Source organism: Octopus bimaculoides, chromosome 3, assembly GCF_001194135.2.
Source record: "Octopus bimaculoides isolate UCB-OBI-ISO-001 chromosome 3, ASM119413v2, whole genome shotgun sequence".
In the NCBI taxonomy this organism is placed as follows: domain Eukaryota; kingdom Metazoa; phylum Mollusca; class Cephalopoda; order Octopoda; family Octopodidae; genus Octopus; species Octopus bimaculoides.
In genome coordinates, this window is record NC_068983.1 from 68,240,326 (window position 1) to 68,250,943 (window position 10,618).

The following is a 10,618-nucleotide window of genomic DNA, read 5'->3' on the forward strand; positions in this document are numbered from 1 at the left end:
GAGAGAGAGAGAGAGAGAGAGAGAGAGAGAGAAAGACAGTGAGAGAGAAAGGCAGAAAGAGAGAAAGACACAGAGAGAGAAAGACACAGAGAGAAAGACAGAGAGAGAGAAAGACAGAGAGAGAGAAAGACAGAGAGAGAGAAAGACAGAGAGAGAGAAAGACAGAGAGTGAGTGAGAAAGAGAGTGTGTGTGAGTGAAAGAGAGAGAGAGAGAGTGTGTGTGTGTGTGTGTGTGTACACATGTATTTTTGTAGCTGTATATCTGTACATGCATACTCTTGTGGTTGAATAGCCTTTCATTTCTATATGCACATTCATGTGCACACAGACACACTCCTACACAAACATGCACATGTGCACACACATGTATTTAGCATTTCTATGCAAATGATATCACTCATCATTCTTCCTTAATCTTCTTTATATATACAGATGTTATCCACATAGAACCTACTACCACACATCAGAGAACAAGCTAACAAAGTAACCCTAATAAGACCGCTAGAAACAGTAGCCAAATGTCATTCAAATCAAATCTTACTATCTTAAAAGGAAAAAGAGACATGGAATAATATTGTTGTATTCCTCTCAGGAGACTCGCAGAGAAAAAACAACGAGTTGTACAATTTAATTATTACATTTATTGATGACGATTTAATTACATACAAAGAACACACTCACCGAATGTTCATCATTAATAAACAAGAATCATGTCCTCGCCATATATATCAATAACATTCAACTTCTCCAGTCATTCAAAACAACAACGAAAACAAGGAACTCAGACGAATCACATTGAAACACGAGACCTCAGATGAACACAAATCTAACAGTCCATATAACAAATATAGTCCTAGATACATTATGTCTGAGTAAAAGATGAGAAACTCATGATTGCAATACTTTGATCATAAGCATCCCTACCAGCACTGACCTGGAATTAAACAAAAACAACAACATAACAACAGACATGCACCACTTCTATAAAGAACATACAGTAAAGCCTTCACAATCACTACTAATACTATCAAGGTAGCACAATTTCTGCTGATTTCTCATAGCAATTTTATATGTACAACATTACTAAACCTACAGCCCAAAGACTAGGCTTCTTTTTTAGGGCCCAAAAATATTGCCACTGATTAGTAGCAGAGCCCCTATAATGCTTGATTGAGGCCCATATGGAGTAAGTGCTCACATATCTGAGATGATGCTGTTATTGGATGCACAAAAATCCTAGACCACATCCAAGAGAAAGCCATGACTGGCAAAGACACACTCAGTAACACACTATAACTCCTGGTCCAACATCTGGTGCTGTTTCCTCTCTCTGGCTTAACTGTCACTACCACAACAGCTTCTTCTCCTTTGAGCCAGCAGCTCCTGATTCACACTAAACACTTTGAGCTATACAGCTCAATACTTTCCCAGAAATAGATTCCCTACCACTCTCTCCGGTGTATGTTTTTCTTGCAGACCATCAACTTTGAGGTTTTTAAACTGAACATCAACAATACTGATCACATCATTCTCTTCCTCTTGTGGTTCTAAGTGCATGTGTGTGTCCATGAGCACATGTCTGTATAAGCGTGAGAGAGAGAGAGAGAGAGAGAGAGACAGAGTGTGTGTGTGTGTGTGTGTGTGTGTGTGTGTGTGTGTGTGTGTGTGTGTGTGTATAATTGTTGGATAGGCTGCACATGCCAGATACATTAATATTGCTATAATACACATGCATTCAATATTTATTAAATAACAAAATAAATAAAGTATTAATATACCAAACCCTAGATTATGAGTTCAAATTCATAGTAGGTATTTTGTTATGCCTCTAAGGCAATTTCCCAGTAAACCTCAGTTTTGAATATACACCAGATTATCAGATAAAATAACCTCTGACAGAATAGATCAGCATCCCATCTAGGTGAAGAGAAAATTTATCTCTCCTTAAGACAAAAAGAGTTAAGTCTATGAGAGGGGTGGTGGTGACCACTTAGAGGTCAAGATTAGATTGTATCTTAATGCTATAAACACTCAATGACCTACTGTAGAGGTGAAATGGCCAGAAAGATTACACTGTGGGCTACTTTTTCATATATCATGAATCCAAATCTGCTGCTGAGGCTTTGTTGCTTCTGAACAATCCCTTTTATTCTACATAACCTCAGTTCACCTCACTATCCCACATTAGGCAGTAAATCATTTGATAATGTTATCAAAGTCAGAGCCAACTTCCTATCGAGGAGAATGTTTTAGCCGTCTTCTACTTACCACCTTAAAACCACCAGCAAAGCAATGTATCTTAGTACGGTCACATATATCTCTATATCCTAGTACAGTATTATAATTATACACAGATATACATGCCTTTATATCAAAGTACTGCACTATGCTGTACACTTCTATGTATGTAGACTACATACACTAAATATCATATAATGTCCTATATAATGTAACACAACAAACCTCTTCTCCAGGGAATATATTGTGTCGAATTCCAGTCTTTCGTGCTTTTAGACTGCAACGACAGAGTGGTCCATCATTCATCTAAAATGATAAAGAAATGTAACTTTTTGACACCATGGCTTACTGGAGATCAAATTAAAACTTACAAGTGCAATTCTCATAAAAAGTTTAGAACATTTTTGAAGGTTAAAAATTTAAAATCAAATATAGAAAACTATTGCTTACTGTTTTTTAGTAATTTACTTGTATATATGAGAAAATTTCAATTAACATGCTTTTGAGGACTCTTCAGTGTTTGTCTGGATTTTCATTGTTTTTTAAAATCATATGTATAGGGTCTCCTTTGCAACATACTGTTTGAGTATTACTGCTGATAACTAATACAATATTTCTCCGTCTGTGAGGATTGAAGTGGGAAGGGGACAAATTGACATAACTACACAACTGTGCTCCACCCATAATTCTGACATTATTTCCTCACAACTTTCTGAAAAATGGATATTTTTTTAATGATATTTTCTACAAATACATTTCAGATGGTGCAGATTATGATTATATTGGAATTCAACCATAGATAGAAACCATGCCAAATCAGACAACTGGAATCTGGACAGCACCTGTTAAACCATCCAACCCCTGCCAGCATGGAAAAATGGACATTGAAGGACAATGAGATGACGAATTATCCAAAACTCCTTGCTCCCCACACACCTACACTCTGAATAAACTCTCTTCTGCTTCCTCTCTGGCTAAGTAATCCTGTCTCCTAACTTCCCTTCTGGCTATCTGATACAATTCTCTGCTACCACCACACTTCCAGTCCTTCCAGGCCTGCTTCTTGTCCCTAATGGCCTCGTCAACTACATTGTTCCACCACCATATTACCTTAGGTCGAGAGGGGACTTTGCACCAGCTACAGATCTGGTCAGTAGCCCTCAACAAGTTGTCCCATAGAAACCTCCATGTTGTGTGACACTATATCTTCCTCTACTTTGTCAAAAGCTTCAAGTAATATATCTTTAAATCTCTGTCCATTCAGAGGATATAACCGTAACCTACACAATCTGAAATGTATTTGTAGAAAATTTCATTTAAAAAATCCCTTTTTCAGAACGTTAAGAGTAAACAAAGATAAAGCAAGCACATACTATAGTTATGCTGACAGATTACCCCGTTTAATAAAATCAAGGCTTTAAACTTTTTAAACTTGTACAACACTATAGCAAAGAGTGAAGAATTATATCGATGCAAACTCTCGCTGATAAAAGGAGAACAAGCAAAAAACATTTCACTTATGTTTTTGGATGAGCTGGTACTTGTCAGTTTGAGAAGAGATAAATGAATCCTCGAGAAAGTATGAGTTACTTCCCTTGTGACCTGAGCCATTTAATACTTACTTCTCCTGGATCATTGTACCATAATTCTTCATGTAATCGATATGGATGACGCTTTTTACGGTTCAATTCCTCTAGCCACTCGTTGGTCGTCTCTTCAGAACCACTGTCATCAGTATCATCAGAATCATCGGTAGAATCGTCTGTAGAAACAGAAGTAAAGGAAGTAAATATTTGTCCTGCTAATGCTCAATGTCCCATCGTTATTTGGTGGGATTCGGGGCTGTCAGAGAAACAAACTTTTCTTACCGACTGAACAATGTCTGTTTGTATGAAAAGTCCAAGTCGTCACCTCACTGGCTGGAAAATGGCGAAAAAGGCAAACAAATATAAATACAACTATCAAATATAACTTTCATCAATTCGAAACAAATGGAAACACCAATACCATTACTATCATCATAATCTTCTTTATACTTAGTTACGGCGTGAGCAGACCAGAGTTGGAATACTCTTCTCTAGTGAATGCTATTCTAAAACTCCACTCTATGGAATCAATCCAAATAACCTTCTTTACAGTGACTCAATCCCTTAATAACCATCTGCAAACATTATCATTTGGTTTCTGAAGTCTTATGGACAGCTGCAACAAGCTGAACTAAGCCTATTGGTCGAAGGATCAACACTTTACATTCTACAATGACACTTGACCTTCTAATCACCAACTACATAGACATGTGTACTTCTAGTCAATGCAAGAACCTCTATGTCTTTGTTTGATTTGTTAGAAAGAGCAGCCAAATCTCCATCAGTTCATGCCCTACAACTCTTAAAAAAGAGGAAGGACATATTGGATAATATAGTACTAAGTAAATTATGTCTGAAAAGAGAGAGTGATGATGCTTTGAATGCCTTTGATAATAGCTCTGCTCAATCAGGGCACCTGGTTCAACATCAGCAACAGCAATACTTGATCTCAACATCTCAGTTCACCTAGCTGTAAATAAACACTAAGTGGGATTACTGCTTAAAATGAGTCACACTATACCTTAATGCATTTTGCTTGCTTGAAATGTTGGGCTTAAACCCTTTATGAGTCTGAAGTTATAAAAAATAAAACAAGCAAAAGGAAAATCAAATAAGCTAATGGCATGAATTTGGATAAATAAAGGGTGATGAAGTGAATGGTGTAAGCAAACAATTCCTAAGTGAAATGTTTGAGTTGGAGAAAGAAAGCAAAAACCTAGTGGCAGATGTTAATGACTCTCAAAGAAAAAGGGAGATAAATTTCAAGCAAATTAATTACTCTTACAAAGTTAATATACATCTTTAGAGGAAGGAAAGTCTGATCTTTGCAGGTAACAGACAACTCAGGATACCTTTCACTCTGTTAAACCTAGACAGAATAGTATTATCTACCCAAGCCTAACTACTGAGCTGACCAAGATTTTCACATATGGAAAAAAAATTTAATTTTTGGTAAATATAATTTGCATAAAAAATAAGTTAAGATTCAGTTTGAAGAAAGATAGGTTCCACTAAACTAATTTTCTTAGAAACACATGAAGACTACAAGCCAGTAAGACAGCCTCTACTTGGTTGTTCTACCTGCTAGAAATAGTAACCAAATTTCTTTCAAATCACATTCTACTATCTTAGAAGAGGACAATCTAGATGATGAGGTCCTAGTGCACTGATGATGATGATGATGATGATGATGGTGGTGGTAGTGACAATGATGATGATGATGAAGATGATGATAATGATATTTTGACTGAATACAAGCACAATTTTATCAGGTGAGGGTATAATTGATAAAATATACCATCAGTACATTGCTGGAAGTTGTAAGATACCAGAGTGAATAAGGTATAGGACCACAGACTAACATAGGCACTTCAACTGTTGGCAAGATATCTTGTTGTACAGACACCAATTCTCCTATCAGAGCAGGAATAGATACAAAGGTTTCTATGCATGTTTCTTGTCGTAAACTAACTCTCTAACAAGAAGAAGGTTCATCTCTCAGACACTTAATGCTACAAGTTGTAAGAGTTATGCTAGATACTTGCAATTTACAAAAGGATAAATTATTGAGATATTTAGTCCACAGACTCTTCTGTACCACAGCAGGAATTAGCATTACGTATACTTAATATACAATAAAACACAATAGAACAATACAATAAAACACACAGACATGTTTTCATAGATCGCATCTTCAGTTTCACATGCACCACATTCCAAAGAATATGAAATATATATTGTGCATGCAGGACATATGATAACTAAAGTGAAATAAGTAACAAAAATATATTGCAAACATGGCATTCAGGAACACCATGCTGAGATTAAGTGTTTGGCAATCTGAGTTTATATGATATCAAGTCTTTCGTGCAATTCTCTTTTGTTGCTGAGAATATGAAAATACACATGCATATGAAGAGCTGTGTATATGTATATTTGATTAGAAGTCATGTTCTTATTACTAATACTATGTTATTATTATTAATGTATGAACTAAGCTCTTTCTCTAGTTAACATCCATTTTTCTATGCATGCATGAGTGGGATGTTCTTTTGCTAGAGCAACTATTTCTACAAATGGATGTCCTTCCTGCAGTTACCCATAAGCCATGAAGAATGAAACATTTCTTATTATTGTTGTAAGCCCCATGTTGACCTATGATAAAAAGCAGTCCAGTCTTAACCATCTCGTTTTTTGGGGGGGTTTTTTCAAACATGATGCACCTAAGACTATGCACTCCAAAGTGGCCTTCTATTTCTTTTTTGGCAAAAGAAATTTGACTACTATTTCTAGTAGGTTGGGCAAGTTCAAGTGTCATTACTAGCTCATACTTTGTTCACAAAGTAAACTGGAACAAGCAGAATTAAGTGATTTGTTCAGGAGCACGACACAACACTAGTAAGATCTAAACATTATTATGTAGAAAGTAGACCAACAACTTAACTCTACAACTAATGCACCTTTTGAACAGCATGTGTACTACTGTTAGTTGATAACTATTAACTGTTTCTGTATATAGATACCCTTCTGTTAGTTAACCACTAAACTATGAAGTAGGAGTGAAACTTTTGGGTTGGTGCATAATTATTGCAGCTTTTTTTTCAACAAATTTTATTCAACAAAAACAATAACAATATTTAGCAAAAACATCTTTAAATGACGGTCTGACCATCTGCCAAGCAAATGGGAAGCAGTAATTAAAGTAGATGGTGAATATGCTCCAGAATAATCATTTAAAGATGTTTTTGTTACATGTTGTTATTGTTTTTGTTGAATAAAATTTGTTGAAAAAAAAAAAAGCTGCAATAATTATGCACCAACCCAATATTCTTCATTGTTGTTTAACAACCAAGTCAGCACTGATCAAATAGACCTATCAAGAAAAGCATTTTAGCCCTAACCAACCTTTCTTACTATTTTTTTCAGATATAATATATTTAGGATTACATTCACCAACATAACTTACCATTTTCTTTAGATATTAGAAGGTGTTTAGAGAGAGATTTTTACTGCAATCTATTTCTTAGCCAATAAATTGAACTCTGTTGCAAATTGCTCACTATATTCATTACATCATCCAAATACTTTACTAAATATGTGTTTATTCTATCTAATTTAGTCCATCATTATCATCATCATTTAATGACCATTGTCCATGCTGGTATGTAAATAAATGACATGTCAAGTATCTACTGTATTGTCTTAATTCATTGTCTTCACTCATGGTGCTGAATTTAAATACTTCCCAAGGTTGCCATATAATAGACAGATTCACTGAGATATTAATGAACTGAATCAGTAACACATTTACAATTCATGGTTGTAGCAGTTTCAGTTCACTTACAATGCTTTAACATCATTACTTCGGTTTTTATTTCACTGAAAATATTAAGCTTCATGCCTATTGCATGGAGGCCCTGGGAAATATCTCTAGTGTACTCTCCCAGAAATGCAACTGACAGATAAAATGGGTTTTTTTTTTAGGGGGGGGGGGGTTGCATAGCTACAGAAATGAAAGATAGATTGTATTAAGATTACATTGAATTACAACTAGTTGTAGGATTAAAATCCTAGACTCCTGACTACATGGTCACAAAATATACTTTACTGTAATTTCAAATCATGGAGTGGCTGTGTGGTAAGTAGCTTGCTTACCAACCACATGGTTCCGGGTTCAGTCCCACTGCATTGCATGTTGGGCAAGTGTCTTCTACTATAGCCTTGGGCCGACCAAAGCCTTGTGAGTGGATTTGGTAGACGGAAACTGAAAGAAGCCCGTCGTATATATGTATATATTTATGTGAATGTGTGTGTCTGTGTTTGTCCCCCCAACATCGCTTGACAACCGATGGTGGTGTGTTTACGTCCCTGTAACTTAGCGGTTCGGCAAAAGGGACCGATAGAATAAGTACTAGGCTTACAAAGAATAAGTCCTGGGGTCGATTTGCTCGACTAAAGGCGGTGCTCCAGCATGGCTGCAGTCAAATGACTGAAACAAGCAAAAGAGTAAAAGAGCAAGTCCTTTGTACTCCTGAGCAAGATATTGTATGTCTCAGTCAACCTATCTGACACAAAAAGTACCATTTTCACTTCATAGTAAGTAATTAGTAGTCAGAACATCCAACTACAGAAATAGTGGTTATAACAAATATCCCATTTGAAACATAAATAAATGGATAGAAAACAGCAAAGAGTAAAAAAAAACAAAACCTATAAACAACGTAACATTTCCTTTGTCAAGAAGTAAATCTCTATATTGCATTTTCCTCTGAAACATCATAATAAACGTGCTTTGAGCAGGTTTCTCTCAATAAAACAATATATTTCTAACGGTAAAACAACTACCTTTCAACATCCAAAGCTAATAAGTAATTCTCTTTACCTGTTCACAGAAACTATTGATACTTACTTGGACTGTCATGAATGTGTGTTATTAATGGTCTTTTAGGTTCTTCATACTTTGGTCTGGTTTCTATGATCGTTTTCGCTCGGTCACACAATTCTGTTTGGAAACGGTGTTGTAGATCTATCATCTTCTGTGTAGCCATCAAACAGTTAGTTTGCTGAGAAAACAAAATATTGGTGACTAGTTCTTTAGATGGAAACAGATTCAAAATAAAATAGCAGATGTTGTGATTAACCTGTGACAGCATCCCCATCATGTGAAGTGACAAACGTCCAACTTTTCTTTCTTACCTCACCCGTTAGGAGGTTCTACATTTAATTCAATATAAAGCACCAAGTAAATTCCTAAAGTTTCATTTAACAGCCTTCTAAACTTTGATACAATGAAGGAATTTCCACAAATTTGCTTGACTTACTCAATAAAGCAATTAAATCTCCTTTTGAAAACTCCTTACCCTATTTAAAATGGAGGTGACATATTTACATCCTAAACTTTAGAACAGAATATTCTATGAGAATGAAACAATATTGATCAAATGATTGTTTCATTAGCTACTTCTATGCAAAGCTGAACTTAAGTCATCCAGAAACAACTTCTCTTCAATCTCAATATACAACATTTTGTTATGCAAAATAAATCTCCTTGGGTTACATTGACCAATGACTTTATAAGCTGACCCCTTTCTTATGGACATCATCCACACACAGTCATCATCATCATCATCATTTAACGTCCACTTTCCATGCTAGCATGGGTTGGACGATTTGACTGAGGATTGGTGAACCAGATGGCTACACCAGGCTCCAATCTGATTTGGCAGAGTTTCTACAGCTGGATGCCCTTCCTAACACCAACCACTCCGAGAGTGTAGTGGGTGCTTCCTGAAAATGACATTAAAGAAATGCAGCCAAACCAGACTAGAAAAAAATGTAGTGCATAAGGTTAAATTTTATCTGAATAATGTTTACTTTCCTGTATTCGACTGTAATCTTTCAGATTCTTGTAAATACACCCAACTTTCAACTAAAACCACCAGCCTTCTAACTTTCAAATAAAAAATTTTCCAACCATCAACAGAAACAGAACTTAAGGAAACAGTTGAGAAGGAGCTTACCTTATCACGGTAAAAGTACAAATCAGCTGGAGAACACCTTATCCAAGCTGGAGTATCACTTTTTTCAGTTTTTTCTTTTTTGTACTCCTTCCGCAGAGGATCAGGTGATTCTGGTTTCTCAGGCCGTCTTGGCTTCTTCGGTTCTCTAGAAACATAACCCATTAAAAATATATTAATACCCTGCTTCAGTAGGTAAGCATATAGGTAATGGTATGGCAAGACAGTTTTTTAAGCTTAGATCTCATAAGGTTGAGTAGCATGGTATTATCTGTTGGTACAGCATGACACTGGGTGAAGGAGAGAGAGAGTAACCTAAAATATGTAATGATTGCCAGTGCATAATATACACACTTGCCCAAGGTAAGAGCCTTCTGTTACAGCCCTGGGCTGTACAAAGCCTTGTAAGTATATTTTATATATATATTCTATTATTCTTTTACTTGCTTCAGTCGTCTGACTGCGGCCATGCTGGAGCACTGACTTTAGTCAAACAAATTGGCCCCAAGACTTATTCTTTGTAAGTCTAGTACTTATTATATCAGTCTCTTTTGCTGAACCACTAAGATACAAGGACTTAGACACACCAACATTAGTTGTCAAGTGATGGTGGGAGGGGGACAAACACACACACAAATACATATATTAATACTATGTCCTGTACCCAGATATACACCTATATATTCAGGAAGACGTAGGTATGCACACACCTGTACATATATATGCATATACTCATTTATTATTTGTTTATATATATATATATATATATATATATAT

General features: G+C 35.8%; 1 protein-coding gene across 2 annotated transcripts in view; it reads right to left on the minus strand.

Annotated features, from left to right (window-relative positions):
* Positions 1 to 10,618, minus strand: part of LOC106872087 (ribonuclease 3) — a 62,602-nt gene that overhangs the window by 42,181 nt on the left and 9,803 nt on the right. For both annotated transcript variants that reach the window (XM_014918946.2, XM_014918945.2), the window contains exons 4-8: positions 9,845 to 9,989; positions 8,734 to 8,887; positions 4,107 to 4,157; positions 3,861 to 4,000; positions 2,464 to 2,544 (exon numbers count right to left, since the gene is read on the minus strand). In XM_014918946.2, the coding sequence (XP_014774432.1) occupies positions 2,464 to 2,544; positions 3,861 to 4,000; positions 4,107 to 4,157; positions 8,734 to 8,887; positions 9,845 to 9,989 (571 nt within the window). The remainder of the gene's footprint in view (positions 1 to 2,463; positions 2,545 to 3,860; positions 4,001 to 4,106; positions 4,158 to 8,733; positions 8,888 to 9,844; positions 9,990 to 10,618) is intronic.